This window comes from Euleptes europaea, chromosome 9, assembly GCF_029931775.1.
Source record: "Euleptes europaea isolate rEulEur1 chromosome 9, rEulEur1.hap1, whole genome shotgun sequence".
NCBI classification, from domain to species: Eukaryota; Metazoa; Chordata; class Lepidosauria; order Squamata; family Sphaerodactylidae; genus Euleptes; species Euleptes europaea.
In genome coordinates, this window is record NC_079320.1 from 72,145,080 (window position 1) to 72,170,331 (window position 25,252).

The following is a 25,252-nucleotide window of genomic DNA, read 5'->3' on the forward strand; positions in this document are numbered from 1 at the left end:
AGCCGGCTTGCTCTCGGCCTGGGACGGAGGGGAGGGAGAGCGCTCCAGACGTTCTGAAGCTCCTAAAAGCTTTCTAGTCAGTTCTCCGCGGCTGGCCTGCGCAAGCGCAGTCCCCATGCGGGACTGCACAGAAGCCACGAAGATGAACATATGCATTGTAAAGTTCAGGGAAGCTGAAATGTGAATGTAAATCCACTGCTTCCCAGGAAGGTCAGATCAGGAGAAATCAGTCATACTATTGAAAGACAGAGACAAATTCACTACTTTCCAAATGGCAAGATTTGCTGCCGGCATCACAAAGCATAAAAAGATGATGGGGCATGCCGGCCATAGTATCTCTGACCCATAATTGCTCTACTCTGGGTCACTTGTCATCTTTTATTTGTCTCTGGATTGTATGATCTTTCCTTCCTATTATTAGATATATATTTTAATGATGAATTTGTATTTGCATTTTAATATTTTATGGAAAATGTTTAATTCTTTAACTTATGTTAAATTATGTTACTATTTTTAATGTTATTGATTTTATTTTGGCGGAATTTCCACCTTATTCTGTATTACTGCTATGCGTTTTTTTTGCTAATGCAAGACTTGATGATGATGTAAATCCACCATTCTGCCTAGCTATTGATCCATTTAGAAGTCTGCCTTTTCCCCCATGCATGCATTTTAAATACCTTTCTCCCCACACGTACACACCGACAAGTAGGAGAAAACATAGAGGCATGTGTGAATTTGGTCGAGATGCTAGAAAAAGAAACAGCTGGGCAAATTGTATATTGTTAATCTCATACTGGTTGAAAACTGATGTTTGTGCTCATTATGTACCACTGATTCAGTTTGTATTTTTGTGAACAAGGATTATAAAAAGTATCAGGTCTTCAGTTACCACTTATCCCAAAGGAAGCAAGACCATGAAAGCCCTGGATGCCCTGGAGCATCTCACCATAGGAAAGGTTAGAAATATGTAACAGTCGTGTTCGTGCTTGCAGGAAAACTAGAGTGTAGCCCTTGTCCTACCTTAAATCTTTGAGCCAGACCTGTCAAGTCTGAGTCATTCACTGGGCATAAATGGTATGAGCTCTGATCTCAACTACTAAGGTTCTGTACCAAGAGAATGGAGTGTGATATTTATTGATTCCTCACCTCCCGTGGCTGATCTCCAACTCCCACCTCATGCTGTTCCTTGGGGGTTCCCCTTTCCTCCTGGATCAGCGTTTGTGGGCATTTTGGTTGCAGTGTGTGTATGTGTGTGTGTGTGTGTGGGGGGGGGAAGTCCTGCTCCAATGGCAGACATCCCTCTATCAGGAGATTTTGCATGGGATCCAACCGTAAGTCTGTTCATGTTCATCTGCCAGTCATCAAGTAGAGAAATTGTGATTATTTCCTTTATTCACTCACTTGTTTCCTTCAGTTACCCCACACTCCATCCTTTCCTTCCCAACACAGTTACTCCACTTAGTAAACATGTTCTTTTTAACACTGCCTGCACAGATGGTTCAGGGATAAGTGCACAGGTAAGTCAATGTTCAGGTTTTGCCATTGCCAGGTCTGGATGGCTGCCTTGGTACTGAGATTCTCTGGTTTGATATTGGCTGTGTTGGGCTTGTGTCTGCCACATTGGCTGTGGGTTCTGCTTGGCTTCTGTGGTTTGATACTGATTCTGTTGGTCTTGTTGGTTTGGTTTGGTTTGGTTTGCACTGGGAGGCTTTTTGCCAGTGGTTGCTTGCTCTTGTGTGTTTGGCTTTTTTGCCCTGGAGAAAGCATGGAAATTTTTTTTCCGGATAGGAAACGGGCACCTTGTTCAGGAACCCATAGAATTGGACCTTGGTCCAATCTACTTGAAACTTGGGGAGTCTTTAGTGAAAAGGCAGCACTAACTCAGCTGCAATTTTGGTGTTATTGCTTAAAAACAACCAATCCAGGCCCCTGGAAGATTCTCCATAGGGAATAGTGGACCTAAATAATTTCAGAACTCTGGGGAAAAAAACCGAATCAGAATACCGAACTGGTATTTGGGACCCAAATAACTTCAAATAACAGTAATTATGCCCTTCCAGAAATATTGAAATTTTTTCAGGTGCACATCCCTACTGGTAGCTGAGAAAGAAAGGAAAACTATTTTGTGCCCCACTCTGTCACAGGATCCAGATCAATATCTACAATTATTACTTTTTAAAAGGCCAGAAACAACTTTGAATTTACAGTATTTTTGATTCGTAGAATAAACTTGTGTGTAAAAGAAAACAAGCAGGACGTGTATGTTGAAAGAAGTTATTTTTCTTTTCAGCCAATAAATAATTGTGAACCTCAAAATTGCATTTTAAAAGTTCCAAATGTGCAAAGACTTTCGGAATGAGACACGCTCCATTTACTTTCAAAAACTGCTCCTTGAGTTTACAGCTTCAGATTTTTCAAGATAAAAGTACAATAATGTGTTACACAACATATTCGGAAACATAAGAAACAAGGCACAAAAGAAAAATATAAAAGTTTCAGAGAACACTTGAACCCAAGTCATTCTGAGTAGTGTAAGAGGTCAACACAATAAGGCAAATTCTAAAGAAAATCCATTACACTAGCAAATAATTTAATCACATGAACATGATCCTTGGAAATACTGGTAGTGTTTTTTGGAAAGTGCAGAACATCCAAAAAGGATGTACCACTTGAAGTATAATGCCCACCCTCCCTAAAGTAATACTTAAATACCACAAGGAATTTTCACTTTATAAAAAGATTTGCACAAACTTTCCAAATGCGATTAAAATTAGATACTTGGAATTTAAGATAATGGAATGTGCCAGAAACCATCAACGGAAAACGCTTTTAATAACATTTTGGATCTCCTCCTACCTCTCTTCCTCAGTCTGCTTTCAGGAGGAAACCCACAAAATTAAGATGGAATCAGGTTCAGAAAAAAAATGAAAGTATATATAAATATTCATAGTGTACTGTAAGTTACATAAAATATTACAAAATCCAGCAAATGAACTGGATGCTGCAAAGCTTTTGGAAAAGTATCCCATAGAAGATTTCCTTAATATACCACGACAATAATGCAAGTAAGGCTTTGGTTGAACAACAACAAAAAAAGGCCATGGTGTGAAGAATTAAATACAGGCATCCACTGTATAGGATTTCCCAGGAAAGACATACAAGTAATTGCCTTGACTTCTTCTGCATTCGCTTCTCTTTGTACAAGTCGCAACAAGAATATTTTCAACAAAGGAAGGTCAACGCCCGCATCGTGAAACTACCAAAACCTTACACCTTGGAAGAATGAAATAAATGGGACTGTGCCCCAGGTCTCAAACAAAAAAGCAAAACCTTCTTCCAGAGGCTCCAGAACCAGGAGCCATCAGTTCTAGTGACTGCTTACTTTTTCAGTCTGGGTTTCAAATAGGAGATGTTTTACAGCAATCCAGCTGGCTGCAGTATGTTGTGTTACAAGTAAATGTACATACATTGCAGTATTCTTGTGTTTTTTTAAAGTGCGTAATGTTGGTCCATTTTTTTAAAAAAAGCTTTAGCTAACAGATTAAGATCAAACTCTTTGCCCTATGAAGATACCCAGTACCTTATTGGATTATAATTTAATACTTTGGGACAAAACCCCACGGAAAGTCTACAGAAGAGGATATCTTGGTAATTAGAGTTTTACAGTCACAACACAGGCCCCTGCTCTTCCTAGGCACAACGGTGCAACCTGTATGGATAAAGCAAAAACAGGTCAGTCACAGTGCAGATTTATTACACAGGTTAATGAGTCAATAATATTACAAATTACAGATTTAAAAGTATTTTGCAAAACTCAGAATTTGTCCCCTCCCTAAAACCCTTCAAATACTGCTAAACTTGGGCACAGGCCGAGAACCCTGTTTACAATGCCAGGGATCAGTTCCAGAAATGATGAAGTGAACTATTCTGCATGTGTCTTAAATGTCACCTGCTTCTAAGGAGCAAGATTCCAACACCTGCTGGCACCTTTTGCATTAGGTAGGCCTATTCTGATGGAACGTATGGGAATACTGATAGATGGTACCTGTTCTACCAGATGGTCTCTAGTCAAGAGAGCAAAAAATATGCTTCAGCTAGATTGATGAGAGCCAGCAGCTTAGCCAGCTAGAACAGAAGGAGCTGCTTCCAAGTTTAAATGTCAGTACCGCTTCTAAGAGCTGTCTTGGAAATCTGGTCTCCAATGTCATGTAACAGCTGGAAATATTGCTTGGTACTCCTCACCTAAATGAGAAGGAAAGCAATTCTGAACTGCCAAGAGTGTATTTGTGTCGTAACTACGTAGCCACAGCCAGCCTTCACAAAACAGACTAACAGTGCATTCCTAAGGACAGTTACTTCATTCCTAAGGATAGTTACTTCATTTCAATGGGCTTAGACTGGAGTAACTTTCCTTAGGAATGCAGTGTAAGTGGCAAGGATGGGCTGCATCATCCCAGGTTGCCATTCTGCCAGCATCATGGCTGTTATCCTGGTGGGCTGCCACTTCTGTTGGAAGAGAAAGGGGGGTGGCAATTTCCACTGACTTCCTCCTCCAAATACAGGTCCCCACTTTGCCTCCACACCACTCTGAAGGTCCCTTCACTCCCAAGGAACAGAACAGGGAGGTCTGTGGGCTGCAATGTGGTGAATTCCCGCTCTGCGGGCTTCCTTCTGTGACTGTTACATAGGATCCAACCCAGCGTTTCCAGGTTACAAAATGTGGCTTCTGGCAGAGGGCATCTTGGAGACAGACGGGTAATTCCTCTTTCCAGTGCTAGGGTAGGCAGGAAGTAATTGATTGCCCACTTCCTGTTTCCTGGCCAGAATCGCCCTCCACCTCATTTTCCTCCTGCCTCACTAGAGGAAGCCAGCTTCGCAGGTTGCACTGCAACAACCTTACAAAGAAGGAGCCCACCTTCCTTCCAGGACAAGGAACAAAGAAAGACTCTTTACAAGTTCTCTCCCTCCCCACCAACCAAAGAAGGGATGATATGGCTTCTAGGAAGGCACTAGTCCTAGCACTTTTCATTAAATGAATTAAATACAGGTTCTTGTTTTTCTATTTCTTCCAGGAAATCCTAAATGAAAAGATACAGATGCTTGCACCAAGAGGAACAGAAATATGAGAGACTGCCTAATCCATCTATAAATGGGGGCAGGGCAGGGCAGGGACCCCACCTCAGACCGAACAACACTAGGGAAACCTGCTTCCTGACCTTCTTCACACATGGCATGGGCAACCCCAGTTAAAGGCAGCTGAGAAGAATGTATTATAGTATATGCCCTGACTTTCAATAAAGGCTGATGTGACTTCTATGGGACAAGCGTTTGAATGTATGATGCTATCCTGTTGGTCCATCAAACCTAGTTTATCTACCCTGATCAACAGTGAACATCCAAGTTTTCAGATAAAGATCTCTGCCAATCCTCCTGTCTCAGATCCTTTTATCTGAAGTTGCCAGGACTGAGTCTTTTGCATGCAAAGTATATGCTCCATCGTTGAGTTATGTATCTTAAAAAAACACCCCCCCGAAAAACAGATCTTAATACCTGTGTCCACTCATTTGTCTGCGGGTCATAGGATTCCACTGTGTTAAGGTATGTTTGCCCATCATATCCTCCAACTGCGTATAATTTGTCACCAAGAAGACAGACTCCCACAGCATCTCTGCTAATGCTCATGGAAGCCACAGCAGTCCACATATCTGTTTTGGGGTCATATCTGGGGGGAAAATTAAGTCAAACTGAATCACCCCAAGATCTGACAAGAAAATATCATACATGCTACTCCAGCCTTCATTTGTTAAACAGGATTGCAGTTACCTATAACTGTTGTTCATAAAGTGGTCACCTGTACCCTCATGGGTACTGTGAACATGCAGGCCTACCATGGAAAGGTTACTGAATCTCAAAAAAGCTTGAGGGTGCTCTGTCCCCTTTTCCCATGCTATTTCCCACCTTTTCCAGTGTGATAAGGACAGGGTAGAGTACCCTTCCCTCAGTTTTTCTCTGCCCCCACTGAAGTGAGGTATAGTTCTCAGACTTAGTTAAGAGTTCACAGCAGGGCAGAAGAGAGAGATGAGTGACTGCACAGGTGACTATTTGATGAACAACAGTTACAAGTAAGTGCAACCCAGTTTTCATCGTCATGGTACCCGTGCAGTCCCACATGGGGAAGTAGCGAGCGGACTTACCAATCTTAGGAAGGTGAGTGTGAGCTCTCAGTTGAACAGAGACTGCAGGACTGCTCTTCCAACTGCTGCATCTCTTGCAGCAGTGGGAAGAGCAGTCTCTAACAAAGATCACTATTTAAAAATATAAATGACTTCTACTAAAGTGCGAGTTAGATCCTAAGGTACTGCTCTACTGACATGATGTATCACTTCTGTTAACTAAGGAGGGAGAATAACCTTGGTCAATTCCTCCCTCTCACTTTGCCTCTACCTTTGTTCCTGGTTGTCTAGTGACACAAGAGGACACAACTGGGGAGGGGGCACAGGAGGCTGAAGTGGATGGGAAAGTTGCCCTTCCTCTAATGCAAATATTTCTAATTTTAGTCCTAAAAGGAAAAGTGTTGTACTGTACGTTCTTGCTTGGGACAACCAGCCAGCATCTTAGTGTTTTATTGAATTGTTACCTTTCCACACAGTCAGACAGTCGGGAGGTCAGGGAAGCTGGTGCATCATGGCCTCCAATAGCATAGAGGAACCCATTCCAGGTGGTTACGCCAACACCCCCTCTTCGTTTTGACATATGAGCACAAAGCATCCACTTGTTAGTATGAGGATCAAAGCATTCCACTGATTTAAGACAAGAGCTGCCATCTCGACCACCAACTGCATATAATCTGTGAACAGATATTAGGAATTTAATGAAACAGTAAGTTTTAACCACATACAGACATACAAAGAAAGGAGAGACTCGTGCTGATACAGAATTAGATGGGTCGTTCTTGTAGAGTAAAAATGTCGAGAAGCCTAACGCACTGAAAGTTTCCTCTAGGGCAAGAGAGTCTGATGGTCTTTTTTCTTCAAAGGAAACTCTCTCGGGATGCTCTCTCTGAAAGGATCTTTCTCTAGTCTTGTTCACTGTCTGATGTTGCTGGTGTTAGACGTTACATATAATTTCTTGAAAACAATGTCAACCACTACCTTTATTCCAAACAAAAATCAGAAAACTCAGGAAAAACAGTCTCCCACAGGAAAGGTATGCTTGCCATTTATTAAAGGAGTCACTGATAGGATGGAGAAACTTTTGAAAAAACATAACCTAAAAACAGTGTTTAAACCCACCAAGAAAATACAACAGATGCTACGATCAGCAAAAGACAAAAGACACCCCTTCACCTCTGCAGGAGTATATCGTATACCTTGCAGCTGTGGACAAGTTTACATCGGGACCACAAAACGCAGCATACAAACAAGGATAAAAGAACATGAAAGATACTGCAGACTTGGCCAACCTGAGAAATTAGCAGTGGCTGAACATGGACTGACACAAACAGGACACAGGGTCTTATTCCAAGACACTGAAAGACTGGACAATTCTACCAACTACTTTGTCAGATTGCACAGAGAAGCCATTGAAATTCATAAACATCAGCACAACTTTAACAGAAAAGAGGAGAGTTTAAGAATGAATAAGGCTTGGCTTCCCGTCCTGAAAACTTCCAGACTAACAAAGACTACAGTCCACAATAGCCATGCGGATTAACTTTGGATTTCACACATTAACAGATCACTTCAGGATACAATGGTTCCATTTTAACATACCATTTTAACATTACCACATTATCTTGATACTTACAGGACAATGATTAGCACATTACCTTTGATACTTTTTGCAGGACAATGATTCAGCTCAAACCCAACCCCTTTCTGACTATATATTACTCTTCCTACACACTTGACACTGAGAGACACTGTCCTTCAGCGTTACTCCTCTGAAGATGCCTGCCACAGCTGCTGGCGAAACGTCAGGAAAGAAAATACCAAGACCACGGTCACACAGCCCAGATAACCTACAAGAACCAATGTCAACCACTGTTCCCACTCATTAGGTACAGCAGTTTGACCTTTTCTGCTGCATTAATTTGAGGCTAGCAGCATTTATGGATGGATAAATGTTTTGGAAGAACTATTTACAAATTAGTAGAAAAGAGCAAGAGTCCAGTAGCACCTTAAAGACTTAACAAAAATATTTTCTGGCAGGGTATGAGCTTTCGTGAGCCACAGCTCACTTCTTCAGATACAGCTAGAATGTGAATCCATCTGTCTTTAAGTAGAGGAGAGTGAATTCAGACAAGCATTAGTATGTAAATGTTAACAGTATGTAAATGTGAATAGCAGGCGTGATGGGATTAGGTGTGGTATGCAGAAGAGTCTGTGATGTCCAGGGGAGAGATGGGTGTGGAGAAATCAGCATTGGTAATTAGCCATGTATGCAAGGTCTTTATTCAGCCCAGGTAAATGCATTGTCTTTAGTTTGAATATCAACTGTAATTCAGCAGTTTTTCTTTCCAATCTCCCTTTGAAATTCCTTTGTAAGAGAACTGCTACTCTTAAATCTGCAACAGAATGTCCTGGAAGGTTGAAATGTTCTTCCACTGTTGCAGATTTTTTTAGCAACAAATATGTAACAGTCCAGATATGTAGCCTCTCCTGCCGCCTACCTTTCCCCATTAGAGTTCTTTAGATATAGAAAGCATTCACCCTTGCCAGATGCCAAGCTCTTCCCTCGGTGGTTGTGGATGGGAGATACAGAAAGGTTCCCCTGGAGCACTGGTTCCCAACCAGGGGTCCGTGGACCCCCAGGGGTCCGCGAGAACTAAATTAAGGTCCGCGAAATAAAGTTATAAACCCATAATAAATTAATAGTTTCAATTAAAAGTTCTCTATTAGAAAAATATATATTCAAATATTATTCTAAGCTTAATGTTTAACTAACAGTTATGATTAAAGTTTATTTTCAAATTCTCGGAATTTTTATTTTGAACCTTGGGGTCCCTGCACCGAACAAAAAAGTCCTAGTGGTCCCTGGTCAAAAAAAGGTTGGGAACCACTGCCCTGGAGGATAGGGTATGTCCCTGTGCTTTAAAGGAAATTGAAACAGAGCACGTTCTACTATGCTGTCCATTATATCAAGAAGTTTGTTCTAAGTTTATCTCCCCCTGGCTTAGTCGGCATTCCAGCCATTCAGGTCAGGAGCATACTAAAATGTTGCTTATAGATGAAAATCTACAGGTTATATAGGAACGGCTAAATTTTGTGCAGCAGCCTGTAGAATCCATCAGACGCTGTTGAAAACACCGGTGTGTCAATAATTTTAATGGGTAGTTTATAAAGTTTATATAGTTTGCAAAGAGTCCAAACAACTTTTTTACTATTTGTATTAACCTGTGGGTAGAGCGTAACACTAAGGGTTTTAATGGTAAATTGTGAAGAGTTGTACTGGTCTATGACTGTTTTTAATAAAGATTGATAGCAACAAATATGTTACTAGATTCTGTGTAAAAAATTACAAGAAAATCTTTTAATTATTTCTCAAATAAGTGCTACTTACTTTCCACTTAGTACTGCCACACCTACTGTACTCCTTGGAGTTGACATACTAGCCACAAAGTTCCACTGGCGTGCCTGTGGATCCCATCTTTCCACTGTATTCAGGTAGCTCCAGCCGTCATGTCCTCCTACGGCATACACAGGACCTTCCAACACAGCAACCCCTTAAAGCAGAACAAGCAGATGGTTTCTGAAGACGAAGCTGATAATTCATCATCATAGATGGCAATGGCCTTCAAAATCTTTACATTGAAGAAGAAACCCTTTAATGTTGCACAGGGCTGTGACCATGCTCTACACAACCACCTCGCATGGAGCACTGGCATTAACTACCGGTTGACATCTTCACTCTGCGTGAAGCATACTGTATTTTAGAAATCCCAATGTCCCCCTGAAGCTCTGCATTAAGTGAAAATGACTTGATGAGGGTGGACTGACTTTCATGGCTGCTTGTCCACCACTTATTGATCTTTTCACTGGGGAACCCCTGATAATCTTTCAAGGAACTTTTAAGTTCATGGGGAAAGAGTCTGGAAAACACAGCCTGCCTTCTTGGTTTCTCAGTGAGGAGGTACAACTGCTTCAGTCTACTTTTGTCACCAGAAAGGTCAGAAGCTTTTCTGTCTTCAAATGAGTATACGTGAAGCTGTTGTACTGAATCAGACCATCCGTCTATCAAGGTCAATACTGTCTACTCAAGACTGGCAGTGGTTCTTCAGGATCTTAATTCAAGGTCTTTAGCATCATCTACTTCCTGATCCTTTTAAGTGGAGATGCCAAGGACTGAACCTGAGATCTACTGTGTGCAAATGGATGCTCTACCACCAAGTCATATCCCTCCTACAAGATGAAATGAAAGCCTGATATCTCAACTACTTCCTAGCAGAGAGATCACCACAATGTCTGCAACCCTAGAATATTACAAGCAGGAAAGAGGTCAAATCCTTTGTCATAACCAACAGAAAAATTGGTATACCTATCAAAATGTATACTAAAACCTCCTCAGCATTACATCATTAAATATAATTTCCTACATGGAAGAAACTTTAAGAAAATACGGCAAAACAGACATGTGTTGCTTATTTATTTTTTACTGTATCTTGCTTTTTGACACAACAACCCCTCACCAGCTTATACTATATCAATACATTCTCCCAGTCCATATTTGCCTGCAGCGCATGGATTTTCTGTACTGTACTGTGGGCCCAGTTCTAAATTAGATATAATAAATGGGGGACCTGTGAGAACATGGGGTGGGGTCTCATTTCCCTATTAACTTTCTCCCTCTTGCCTTTTCTCTTTAACTTCTTCTGGTAGTGCATGCAGCTGTTCCCTTTCTTTTTCTTCCTCCTACCCACTTCCTTTACTGTTTCTCCCCCTGGCAGCTTCTGGCCCTATCTCTCCCCCCACATTTCTGTTCCCCTATACCATTTTCAGTTTTATCTTTTTACATTTTTTTCCTCCTCCCTCCAGCTTTAATGCCCCTCCCTCTTATCTTCTGCCTTTGTTAGTCTGTCTCTTTCTCCCATCCTTCACACTGACACTAACTGTGGCTTGGTATCTTCAGCAATGTTGGATACAGGTTGCCTAGCAACCCCCAAAATGGCCACCAAGATCTCACAGTGTAGTCTCATGAGATCTCAGTGGCACACTTTTCTTATTGAATCAAACATTGCTTTTATGATTTTGGGGTTTTCCTACCCCCCCCTTTTTTGTAATTCTAGGGCTCCTGCCAGGCTTGTAAAACAATACTCCATGGTCCCACTGTGTGGGTTTTTTATTCGCTCTCTATCGACTGGGTCAGAATTAGATCTAATGATAATTACAGGTTTCTTTTATCTGGTACAAATTTCTAGTATCCATACCAATTGCATTCTTATGGCAAAACAATACAAATGGTCTTTTATAAAGAAGGGATTTGCTTGACGGATCATACCACAGCTCTCACTTTAAAAAAGCAAGCTACAAAGAACCAGAGTACATACCAAGTCCATGCCGGTGAGTAGACATAGGTGGCATTACACTCCAAGTTTTTGTTTTGGGGTTGTAACACTCCACAGTATTCAATGTTTTCAGTCCATCTCTACCACCGACAACATACAGTTTATCATCCAATACTGCTACTCCAAACTGTAATCTTCTCCCATTCATATTTGCTACAGGAGTCCACATATTGGTACGGAGATCATATTTTTCAATGCTTGTTGCTCCTTAGCAGTAATATAAAATCATGTTAATAGAAAAGTCACCTTTGTTATCACTGTTCATTGTAAAAAAATGACCTGAGCTCTGTACTGTAAGGTGATGAGCAATCCAACCATATCGTTATTTTATATTCACTAACATGCACAGGAGTATTACTAGGAATATGTTCTTTCAAAACACATTCTTGAAATTTGTCAGGATCTACTTAAATAGCAATAAATTAAACAATCAAGTTTCAAGTAAGCATTTCCTAAACATTTTACCTGAGCAAACGTGTACAAAATGTATGGTATGATTTAGGAACAATCAACTTATTTGTAGATATGACAGAGATATATAACAGAAAACCTCATTCTTGCCCCATGCTAAAAGTAGTTTTTTCTTATTTTTTTAAGCAATACACATTAGTACAAGCCAATAAACATTTTATTGCTCTAGGGATTGTGGTATGGAGCCCTGTGGCGCAGAATGGTAAACTGCAGTACTGCAGTCAAAAGCTCTGCTCACAACCTGAGTTCAATCCTGACGGACGTTGGTTTCAGATAGCCGCCTCCAGGATGACTCAGCCATCCATCCCTCTGAGTCAGGAAAAGGAGTACCCGGCTTGCTAGGGGTAAAGTGTAGATAACTGAGGAAGGAAATGGCAAACCACCCCATAAACATAGTCTGCCTAGGAAATGTTGTAATGTGATGTCATCCCATGGGTCAGTAATTACCTGGTGCTTGCACAGGGGACTACCTTTACCTTTAGGGATTGCAGGGAGATAAATACTTGCCAACTGCTGGCTTTTCAGTCATGAAACCACTTCTAAACCAGTCCCGTTTCTCTAAAAACGTTTCATCCATTGTCAAATTGCACAGATGGGCTGCACTGGCAAAAGTATAAAAAAGTGAAACAAAAGGTACACAAAGAATCTTCAAATATGTAAATCACTGAATAAGTATTGTTTACATATCATCAAATAAATACTGTTTACATATTTGAAGGTTCTTTGTGCACCTATTGTTTTGCTTTGTTTACATCATCCACTGTCAGCCTTTATGTTGCCACACAAAATAAATACCTTTAGTTGCATCCATTCCTCCAACTGCAAACAACACACCAACGGTAGACTTTCTAGGCTTTGTACGGGGGCTTTGTAACATGGGTCGTCTCTCTGGCAACAAATGGTACTTCATTGCTTCCATAATGAGTTTCTGACATTCAATGTCATCTCTAAACAGTGTATTATTTTCCATATCTGCCAAAAACTAGCAGAAAAAAGAATAAGATGTATTGAACTGATAGGCAAACAAGAATTTATTAGCAAGAATATTCTACTCATAAAAAGCCAAAGGCTCTGTTGGGAATACTGTTAACAGTGCAATATTAATTAACCTGTAATCAATGCAGAATTTACACGTTTATATAGCGGGAATCATCTCCCCAAGGAACATTTTGTATTGAAATTTAGTTGTAACTTATATTAGATATGCTGTGAGCTGCTTTGGGAGCAAATTTTTGTCTGAAGAATATTTATAAATAAAAAAAATACAAACTAGGGAACAATCCAAAAGAATAAGCATGTAAGTAGCAAAGCTAAAGCATCCAGAGAAAGCTAATCACACAAAATATGCCTGCCTAATGCTATGGATTACACCAGTTTAGCACTTTGCAGCAGAAACCAACTTAGTATCGCCAGTCAATGCAAAACCTAGAAATAAATTTCACATTCCTTTCATTATGATGTCAATAACAGCAGGGCTCACCAGGCAATTACATAGGGTATTTATGTGTTAAGAATAATTATGTCAGACCCACAACTGATTATCCTCAGTCGATTGACCTGTTCCCCACGGTAGATAGTGTCATGTAATGCTATGGATGAGGATAATGGTTGGTCACAAAGCAAAAATAACAGTACTGTGAGAAATATCTCTGCATGTCTAATGTGTCATGACTTCCATGAGAGATACTGTGATGCTGTTGTGATAGAAACAAATAGTATTTTATACTGACAAAAATATAAAACTCTGTATGGAAGACTTTAACTCCAGCTAGATTGAAAAGATCTATGATAACTATTCTGGGTGCTGCAAGTGTTCTTGTGTGTTTGTGGGTAACTATGATAGTTGTAGCCAAATAAGTTTAAACAAAATATTAGAGAAGCAAGGAACTACTGCTGGATAATGATTAAAATATATTGAACATTTTAATACTATCAAAGCTAACATTATAGATAGTTGTACCCCCGTACCCATGGGATTCCAATATTCAGACAGACAGGACAGTCCAGTTTTGACAGTAATTAGAATTCTCACTTGTATGGCAGGCTCAAGGAAACCTTTTCCTGAAATCCTCAACTAGGAGTTAGGAAGACACCAGTTTTAAACAAAAAAACGAGTATTTGGGTCAGGGTAACTACATCCTCCCCTTCCTAACCCATACTTTAGCATTTACTTCTCAGTTCACCCAACTTCTGATATCAGAGGCTGGTCAGGAGAAAAATGCCAAATCAGATTGTGCTGTATTTGGACACTGGAAAATTTTCTGGAAGTTCTCCAGAAAAATTTCCTTGTTCTACTACTTGAATTGCTGGGAAGGGGAAAAAAACCCCAAACAACCTGCTGCCAGAATGCTCATGGGACTCACTTTATTGGGGGGAACTTAGGGACAAACTAGACATGACGGCATCCTCATGCAAGACATGGAGCACTGCCACCGTTTTAAAGCCTAAAGGCGCTCCTGCTTGTTCTCCCTCCCCCCACACCTTTTCAAGTGCCAAATGCCTCCCATTGCTGTTTTGGCACTTGAATAGACATGGGGGGGGGGGAGAAATCTTCCTCCCACTGTGCTGTGAGCGCAATTAGAATCAGGCCCTCGCAACATCAGGCCCTCGCAACATCACCCATTTTAGGCTTTAAAGTGGCAGCACTGTCCCCGTGCCAGACACGAGGACACTGTCACATCTAGTTTAGCTCTTAGCTTCTCCTTTGTCCAAGTGGCAGCTCCACAGAGGAATTTACTTGTATGTAAACTAGCCCATCCAAAGGAAGAACCAAGTCAATGATCAGTCAAATTAACATTTCGGAAACATGTTAATATATAAAATTTGAGTAGGCGCTGTGGAAGTGCACTCACTCCGTCGTGTCCAAATAGTCAATCTCCTCTAACAGGTCTAACTCGGGGAAATCTGTTCTGTGTGTCAGCAGCGGAAGGTGGCAATGCGCTGTGCCGCAGGCTGAAAGTGGTGAGATCACCAGTCCAGATTTCCTTGCCCCAACCCCAGCCAAAATTTGTTCCATCCATCCCCTTTTTATTAAAAAAAATTGAGATATGGAAACCAATGAATAGGTCAGTTAGAAAGACCAAGTTGTAGGTAGCTCACCTAAAGAAGCATGGGAGGAAGTGCAAGAAAGAATACTAAGTCAGCATTCAAGTCGCTGGCCAGGATGTCTGTCGCATGCACTGAGTGGGGGTGGGGCCAGGCCAGGCTCAGTCCAAGGAAGGGAAGACCATGGTGAGTCCCAGTTTGTATGTAAATTTGCATGCATCCTGACACACACAAGTCACCATTTGCCTTACAGAAGCTTAACTGAAGTCTATGGCTTTGACCCAAAGAACCGCACAACTATTTCTACATGCCATGGGGAGTTCTGGGTATATTCCTCTCTAACAGCACCTGTCCATGCCACCTGGTAAACTTCTGAAATTGAAGAGAGTTTCAGAAGTAATTAGCAGTATGTAAGGTGGTCTATTGTTCAAAAGAAAGAAGTCAGACACTTCACTGAGTACGTCCAAGTTTGCTCTTTGGATCCCATCCTAAGCTAATCTTCAAAAAAGTACATTTTTAACACTCTGTACAAAATAATATTTGTAATTTATAATGTAATGCAATGGTTATGTTTCCCACAGGAGAAAAAAAACCCGGAAAACTATGTGAGTATATGACTATCACAACCTCTTGTGCCCTTTTGTGTGTGCAATAATGATAAATCCATTGTTATTATGATCTATGAACTTAATACTGACTGAGAGGAAATATTGGAAAAGTACCTGCAGCAGCCTGCTGGCAGCGTTAAGATGAGAGTACTGGGCACCTACTAACCAAAGCCTTGAATACTCAGGTTCCCAGTCCACATAACCTCATGCTTAAAACCCAAAACCATTTTCTGTTGACCCCCAGATAATAGCTTAGAGGACTCAAAAATACCAAGTGCAAATTCTGCAATTCCAAACATTCTGCATTATCAGCTGGAGCTTTGGATTTCACAATATAGATTAATGGCTTTGCTGCAGACAGAGCGAATACATAAGGAAGTGGGCTAAATGTCAACACATTTCTCAAGCACAGAACCACAAAGTTGTGCCCTTACAGGGGAAAAAGTTTCCATTTGTAACCAGAAATGGGGCCTCAGACCTGACCCTGCAGCATGCCTATCCAACTTGCGACTTTCCAAGCCAAATGAAACCCATTCACCATGTACTGTGGATGGCAAAGTGTTTGACAACAGCTCAGCAAGAGTCAAAAACAGGCTTATTAAGCTCTGGCAGGGCCAGCATCCATAGCTGCAGAGCTCTCTTTGGCTTGGTGAGTTGTGCAGGCAAGAGCAACTACAAATGTAATTAATCTCCTTTTCTTGCACATGAACCATATGCAAAATAAAGCAGAGAAAAAACAAATTGGTCTAAAGGACATAAGTCACATTGTTTCTCGACAACATGGTGTAGTGGTTAAGAGCGGTGGATTCTAATCTGGAGAAGTGGGTTTGATTCCCTGCTCCTCCACATGAGCGGTGGTCTCTAATCTGGCGAAATGGGTTGGTTTCCCCACTCCTACATGTGCAGTCTGCTGGGTGACCTTGGGCTAGTCACAGCTGTCTCCAAACTCTCTCATCCCCACCTATCTCACAAGGTGGCTGTTGTGAGGCGAGGAAGGGAAGGTGATTGTAAGCAGGTTTGATTCTCCTTAAAAGAGAAAGTCGGTATATAAAAAACAATTCTTCTTCTTAATATAAGGACGGATGCACATTTACAAGAGAACAAATGCAACCACTGCTATGCATGGTTATGGATCGTTGGGACAAGGACTTGTTGTTTGGCTTATAAAAAGAGTGTTGTGCATACTGGTAGCACTGTATTAACCACCACTGCTGCACAGACACAGATGGATACAAAGAGCAAGTCCACTAGATGAGACACAACTAAAGAGTATCACCCTAACTTGTTCATTTTCAGATCATAAATGGCTGAATAGATTGCAACAATGTACCTGTGGTGCAAGCAGCGGCAGCCGGATGTAGGCCAAGAGTTTACTGAGATCCTTCTTCCTCTGTTCCAAATCATGTCGCACCCACGTAAGCAATGCATTCAGAATGGTCTCTTCATTTGGAATATTCATGTCGTCACTTGCCAAAAGCTTTGCAATTTCAGTGGCAGGCAACAACAAAAATTCTTGATTTCTAATTACCTCCATGAAATGTTCCTAGAAATTAAAAAAAAAAATCTTAAAATTAACAGACAACAAATAATCAACATGTTGAAAGTTCACTGGAGTGGAGGACGGATTCTGGCCTGAGAGAGAGGGCAAGCCGAGCGCGCAGGGGGAGAGGGTGGGCAGACTCAATCCAGATCTATCCTTGCTGGGGCGGCCCCCACTCGTGCGACATCACTACTGAAATATGAATTGAAGGATAAAATTGATTTGGTGTACAAAATTCAAACACAACACCACTACCCCCAGGTTCGTTTTATGGAATGCCAGGCTGAAGGCATAAACGTGTGGGTCAGTGTGTCTGGGAGTGATTGTGTCTACTTGACAACCGCACAAAAACAAGCTGGTTCCATTATTTGCAGTGAACACAAGCTAGTCACAAAAGCAGGAGATACTTTTCCCAGTTTGCAGGGAACTCAAAGGGACACTGTGTGCATGACTGCCTTCCCCACCTCGGGCCTTCTATCTTGGTTATCGTGTTGGGAACCTCTGACCAAAGTGCTGAAGACGCCCTGGATCTGGGCTCACCATGTCTTCAGAATCAGCCCACTTCACCCTTCTGAAAAGAGGGAAAGGAGAAGTTTTCCCCAGGCTGTCCCAAACAGAAGGCCAATTCTCCAAGAAAGCTGTGGCACCACCCACCTGCATCTGGCTGATTCCCACCCTGTTCCTAGAAAGGAGGAAGGTGGTAATTCATGAAGGACCTAAGACAGAAATGGGTATAAAACCATGAAAAGATGGGGGGGGGGGTTAGAATCTTCTTCGCCACCTGTTGGGAATCTCCAAATCAGATTGTGTCAGTTTCATCTACAGCCAGCCTAGGTATGTATGGAGGCGAGCCTGCATATGAGTATGTATGAGTGGAATACAAGGAGGTGCTTTTCAATTTCTTTGCTGTGAACTTCACTTCACTTCTTTATTTACAGTAAGAGTTGTTCGACACTGGAATCAGCTACCTAGGGATGTGATGAGCTCCCCTCACTGGCAGTCTTTAAGCAGAGCCCGGACAAACAATTGTCAGGGATGCTCTAGGCTGATCCTGCACTAAGCAGGGGGTTGGCCTAGATTGCCTGTATGGCCCCTTCCAACTCTATGATTCTATGATTCTATTCTAAAGCAAATAGCTTGATCATGATCAATTCATTGCCAGTCATCAGCATAATCACTTTAAAAACAGAATGTCTTCTTCTTTTAACACAATAGCAGCCACACACTTGTAAACTGAAGTGTCAAGAGTACTAGAATCTATGTTACTTACATTCACACTTCAAGTCTTAATACGCCAAATGAAACCATGCCAACACTTCCAAGAGACAGTAACAGCATTGTTTAGCTATTGAAAAGCCTATTAGTTGAAGTGAGTCCTAGGAGAATGTTCACTCAACATATCCTTTAAACCAAGAAATACCCACTTCAACTGAACCGCTGGTAGTCAGTCCCAAATGCAGCTGATTTAAAATAAGATACAAACCCACTTGCAGTTTCATAGAACAACAGATGCTTTAAGTGATCAGATGCTTCAACTGGGCCCCACATAGCAAACAGCCAGTCAGATGTGGAGCCAGAGGCAACAAGACTACAAAAAAGTGTTCAAATTGAAATATAAATATTTTACACTAATTCCTTTCCAATTTTAAAAGCCTTCAGCAGAAGCACAACTGTGTTGAAGATCTAACTCACAACATGACTGCTTCATGGCCACGCCTTTGCCAGAACTTAACTACCGTTTGAAGCACATACATAATTGATTGTTTTTTAAATAAGGAGCACTGCTTTGAGATTGCATAGGCACACTGAACTCCTACTACTGTGCTTTCCAAGAAAGAACACCAAGTTTCAGAGTTAACGTTTCCCTGCTTTTAAGCAGCCTTTAAGCAAATGAAATTACATGGGGATTTCTTCTAATTGATGATTCATGTTTCTATTCTGTTTCCATGGCAACATTAATTTCAAGCCAAAGTAGCTCCTTCTGTATCACTCATTATTGCTAAACTTCAATTTTATGTCTCTGTTGGAACTAAACAACATTAAAAAGGGGCCATGAGAAGAATTCATTTAGCACAACTAATTAGTCTGGAAAATAGCTTTTTAAAATCCCCCTAATTTGAATTTCATCCATGTCTAAGTATTCACAGCTGTAATTGTGCCACTGTTTATCAGTGTCAATAGCTTCAAGGTAGGTATTTCTATGGCCACAATTTAAAGATAACTGTTATGCTGCGTCTCAACTATTTCATAACAGATGGGGAAATTGTACATCAGTAACAGACTAAAAACAGCAAAGCAATAAGGAAAGCCTCCGAGTTGTTGGCTTCTCTCTCCCATCATGGCAACCAGCTCTTCACTGGCAGTTACATGAGAAGCAGAAGGTTTGGACCATCTACAAGGCAGGACAAAGAATGAAAGCCAGCAGAGAAGGGGCAAGATGGGAATAAACCCATGCAATCTCAGCATGCTCTCTAGAAAACATCAGCACCTTGGAGAGAAACAAGATATTTGATCAAATTCTCAGACCACTAATGAGGACCTCTCAGTAATTACTCAAGACTACTTCAGTACAACAACTCTAGCCCCCTTAGCACTACAAAGCCCACAGTAGGTTTTCTCCACTAAAAGGTTCCTAGTCCAGAGTTGTTTAATTGGGGCTACGGAATTTCCTGCCAAAAAACCCAGTACAGTGAGGTAACTGTGCTCTAACATACCTCTTCTCTACCCAGAGAATTTCCCTTTTTTCTGTATTTGGGCATATATCCCAGACCTAGAAGCTCCCTCCTTCTGCCCATCAGTCAATCAGGAAGCATAGCTCTCCTGGATCCCTCTTCCTTTTTCTCCCAGCCTGGAAAAGAAAACTTTTATTTCCATTCAAGCTTCTAGCTCTATAAATGAAGCCAGAATCTGTGCTCAAACTGTATTTCTGATCACCCCGGCTGTGTAGCCTAATCTTCCATCCGCTGCAATGTTATGTGGATTTTACCTCTTGCTTCTTGAGTACTTTTCATATTATTGGCTGCCATGATGCTTGAGATCATTGCCCAGGACTCGGACTGATGCCTGGAATCTGCATGGAGAGGCAGCTGTAGATCTCGGTCTTACCCCCTTCCTCTTTGGCCTTGCTCCCCCCTCCTTTAGTGAAACACACTGCATAGTGTGTATGGGAATGTGTACAAACGTTTGGAATATTTGTATATTAACATGGACACAAAGTTGTTCATGTTTATTTATGCTTGGTATTATTGTTGCGGCACTAGTGCAGTAAACTCAGGTGTCGCCAAAATTCTAGGTCTCTACTTCTCCTAAACTTGTGCTAGGAGCTTTGTTACTTTGTCATGAACCCTTGGATGCCACTTGTGTTGATCACTGCCCAGACTGGGCACATAACCAGGTATAAAATCTAAGCCAGCAGCCCCTAGGAGTGAGAGGCAATAGAAGGAAAGTCCTCTCTATTATGCTTAGGTTACCCTAAGTGTGTATTTGAGTTCACTTGGACACTTCTCTATGTTAAACATTCTTATTCTTCTGGCAGTCTTTAAGCAGAGGCTGGACAAGCACTTGTCAGGGATGCTCTAGGCTGATCATGCATTAAGCAGGGGGTTGGACTAGATGGCCTGTCTGGCCCATTCCAACTCTATGATTCTATGATTTATTTAAATCATGTATATCCCATACCCCTAGACTTACAGCATCAAAGCAGCTTACAACAATAAAAATAGTTAAAAGTATCCACACCACTATTAAATATACAAGCACTTACATGACTATAAAGGAACATAATTACCATTTGATTAAAAAACAGCAGCTTTAGGCTAATCTACAGGCTAAAGTATCCCAAACATAAAAAGTTCTTGGGAGGGAGGGACAACGCAAACCCTGGGAAAATAAAAATATGTTTTTGACTAGCATTTAAATTTCAAACAAGGTTGGTACGTGGCAGACTTCTGTGGGGAGGGAATTCCACAATTAAGGTAAGATAACCAAGAAGGGCCTGGCTTTGGTCTCTCACCCATCCGCCAATGAAGGCACAGAGCAGGGTCTCAGAAACCAACCGTGGCTGAAGGACAAATTCATACGGGACTAGGCAGTCCTGCAAACACCCTAGTTGCAATTCAAATTCTTGGAAGTGAAACTTTTAGCCAAGGCTTTTTCTAATATTCTAGACAAATAAGGAAACAGAAAGGGAATGAACCAGTCTACCACAGTTACTGCACCAGCATACAGAGGATTCTCACAGAGACATTTGCCCCCTCCTCTGACAATGGGAGCAGAATGCTAAGCCACTAGAGGGCCTAGGAGTTCTAGGTAGCTTCCTATAGTACCCCAAAGCCAGTGTGTTGCAGTGGTTAAAATGTCAGACGAGGGTCTGAGAAACCCAAGTTTGAATCCCCATGCTGCCATGGAAGCTCAAGTCTTGACTTGTCTGTTGTCATTAACCACAATAAATAAGAGTTGATTATTGCTTATCATAACAAGCCCCATATAAAAGATTTTAGAAGACTACGACGAAGAAGAAGAGTTGGTTTTTATATGCTGACTTTCTCTACCACTTAAGGAAGAATCAAACCAGCTTACAAATCACCTTTCCTTCCCCTCCCCACAACAGACACCCTGTGAGGTAGGTGAGGCTGAGAGAGCTGTGACTAGCCCAAGGTCACCCAGCTGGCTTTATGTGGAAGAGTGGGAAATAAAACCCGGTTCTCCAGATTAAAGTCCACCGCTTCAAACCACCGCTCTTACCCACTACACCACGCTGGCTCTTCACAAACACACATTGTATTCTTCACAAACACACAAGCAGTTACACATTTCAGCCTGTTAATTTCAACAGGGTTAAATAGAGACTATCAAGGAATGTCCGTAAACCTGTTTATGCCACTGTACTTTCAGAACAGTAGCTTGAAGTTCACAATATCGCTTGGCTCATATATGCCAAATTATGGTATGTGAACAAGCCTTAACACTGGTCAGGACCAATGCATTCCTACTTTCAGTATATGCTTAAAACCCTTTATCATGCATTACCAAAACTTCATAGCATATCTGTCAATCCCAGGATCTTCACAGGACCAGTTTCATATGTGAGAGTTAACTTAGGCATCAGAACAAGGACACATAAAAGTGGTAGAAACGTGGATACATTCAGTGGGCAAAAATCAGCAATAAACTAAGAATTCTCTGATTGTTCCTCTTACCCTGTATTTACCGATTTTACACATCACTTAATTGACTACTGAATAATATGTGTCATGTGGTGTATGGAGCCCCGTGGCGCAGAGTGTTAAGCTGCAGTACTGCAGTCAAAAGCTCTGCTCACGACCTGAGTTCGATCCCGACGGAAGTCGGTTTCAGGTAGCCGGCTCAAGGTTGACTCAGCCTTCCATCCTTCCGAGGTCGGTCAAATGAGTACCCACCTTGCTGGGGGTAAAGGGAAGATGACTGGGGAAGGCACTGGCAAACCACCCCGCAAACAAAGTCTGCCTAGAAAACGTCGGGATGTGACGTCTCCCCATGGGTCAGGAATGACCCGGTGCTTGCACAGGGGACCTTTACCTTTTTTTTGTGGTGTATACCACACACCTACTCTTCTAAGTACTCAAAGCATTTCATATATAGTCATTTTAGCCCTGCAAGGTAGGCTGGTAATTGTTCCCTAAGTTAAAGATGAGGGAGAAGGAAGTCAGACTTAAGAAACAGCAGGTTGTCCAAGTCTAATTAGCTCACAACAGAGCCGAGATTTGAGCCAGAGGGTTTAAGTACACCAGTTCATAGACTATGCCAGAAACATATTCTGAGGTACACAAAAGAGATGTATTTTTCTCTTGTTTCTCTGCTGTATTCCTTGAAACAACCCCCCCAATCAATAATCAGATTACAGATGAACATGCAAACCACATACCATGGTGTAATTGTGAGCCACTTTGTGCAAATCTGTGCAACCCTGTGCATCAGCAAAGGAGCGGATTCCAAGGCAATTGGACGGATGAAGCTGTTTCATTAAGAATTTACAGCAAGCTTCTACGACCTGAGAGAGCTGGAGAATACAAGCTGTAGATAACAGGCACTCAATATTGTCTTCTTTTAGTTCAAGGCGACCTAAAGTAATTAGAAAAAGTATTCATTATTTAGGAAAGAATACGAACACAAGGGCAGCACTAGAAAAATCAGACCAAGGTATCTTGGAAACAGGATTCTGGACAGCAGGGGATAACCAGATTCTTTTGGGAAGTCCATAAGTAGGGCAGGAAGACAACAAGCCCTCCCCTATTTTTTGTCCCCCCAGCAACTGATACTGAGATACGCTGCCTTTAACTCTGGGAGTTCCATTAGTTATCATGATGAACAGATAAAGGTTACCTAGTGTAACTCATTCCTTTCTAAATCTGTAAGCATATGGAAAGCGGGGGGGGGGAGAGTCAATCTCACATGATGGAGGGGACAGTGTAATGCCCAATTTGATACGGGACAAGAAATGCAAGCAATACTACAGAAAGAGACAGTGAAAATTGAGGTGCCCCAGTGACCTCCATGGAAATGAGTTAACTTTTATTGAAATAGATGAGTGGACAATCACATCCATGGTGCATTAAGCACAGCTCTTTGGGTTGCTAAACTGATTTCAAGTGGGTTTCAGTTGGAGTAATTCTTCATAGTACTGAACTGTGAGCATGTCAACAGTTTTCATTATCCTTGATTTTTTTCATAAATCAAAACCATGGAAATGGAGGATGTTATACTGTCTTTAGATGACACAATGTTTTTCATACTCAAATATTTCAGTTCAAGATTTTGTTGCTACAGAAACACAACATTAACATGGGGTAATTTCAAAACGTTGTTTACTAAATATAAGGCAAAATAAATATGATAAACCAGATCACACTCTATTTAGGGAATCAGAAAAATTTCCAGAAAATTTCCCAACTCATATTTCCCCCAGAAAACCCACATCACTACAGTATACAAAAGAGCAGCGTCCAGCTCACTTATGTGGGGCACTCTGAAATAAAACATTCACTTAGTATTAAAACGTTCACTTAGTATTAAACAACTTTACAAGCCACTTATTACCTGTATACGCATATTGCACCAAAGCCCATAGTGCATTTGGTTCCACGCCTTCCATTTTGATTTCTTCTTGCCTTGCTTCCCTTACATCATTAGTAAACATGGCTGCAAAATAGTCTGAGACTGAAGACAACACCAACCTGTGGGCATATGGAAAGGGGGGGGGAGAGAGAGACAATCTGACATTTGCTGCTTTGTTTTGTCCCTAGAAGGAAGAATATTCATGAAAGCATTTTAAACTTGACAGAATTCTTTTATGCTCCCATATCCCTCTATGAAGTACTGCTCCTGCAAACACGGGCTTGTGAAGTTAACAAGAAAAGAAGCTACTGACTCTACCTGTTCAAATGGACAAGGTATCACTGCTGGCTATATCCTGTCATACTATTCCAATAAAGTGCTAGCATGATATAGGATTTAACTGGAGGGAAACCGATGTACAATTTTTATCTTTTTCAAGCACCACAGAGAAAAGATGTGGTGGTTCGAAGTCTGACTTCTCAGGTGACTGTGTTGGATCCAGTAATCCACTGACACAAGGATCACAGATTGTTGCAACATTTCCTTCCACCCCAGCAGTCTCTTCCAACTCTGGGAAAGTAAGATTCCCATAGTTATGGGGTAGGTATGGCCTAAAGCCTATACAAATCCAACCCACCAATTAAGTGCACTTTTCTAAATGTTTATTATTCTACAACATTACTAAAACTCATGCAAATAACAAACATTTTTGCCCAAGCACAAGCTTTTTATATAATTGCAAGGCACAACTCAGGCCAGACAAACTCTTGTACGTAAAAACATTTTGGAGTTATAAATTCCTTGAAAGGAAGAAAGGCAGTCATACAAAATGAAAGTCAAGTGAGTCCAATCAGATTTCCCACTGATGAAAAAGGTAGGTGAGTCCCCTCTAACCACGTGGAAAAGATTATGCCAGGGATAGTGGCACCT

The 25,252-nt window shown here is 41.3% G+C and overlaps 1 protein-coding gene across 2 annotated transcripts in view; it reads right to left on the reverse strand.

The window, feature by feature from the left end:
• Window positions 1-3,521: 3,521 nt before the first annotated feature.
• Window positions 3,522-25,252, reverse strand: part of KLHL5 (kelch like family member 5) — a 39,334-nt gene continuing 17,603 nt past the window's right edge. For both annotated transcript variants that reach the window (XM_056855941.1, XM_056855940.1), the window contains exons 3-11: window positions 24,305-24,441; window positions 23,133-23,329; window positions 17,021-17,233; window positions 12,833-13,019; window positions 11,549-11,773; window positions 9,565-9,727; window positions 6,641-6,850; window positions 5,554-5,725; window positions 3,522-3,712 (exon numbers count right to left, since the gene is read on the reverse strand). In XM_056855941.1, coding sequence (XP_056711919.1) covers window positions 3,656-3,712; window positions 5,554-5,725; window positions 6,641-6,850; window positions 9,565-9,727; window positions 11,549-11,773; window positions 12,833-13,019; window positions 17,021-17,233; window positions 23,133-23,329; window positions 24,305-24,441 — 1,561 coding nt within the window. In that variant the 3' untranslated portion in view covers window positions 3,522-3,655. The remainder of the gene's footprint in view (window positions 3,713-5,553; window positions 5,726-6,640; window positions 6,851-9,564; window positions 9,728-11,548; window positions 11,774-12,832; window positions 13,020-17,020; window positions 17,234-23,132; window positions 23,330-24,304; window positions 24,442-25,252) is intronic.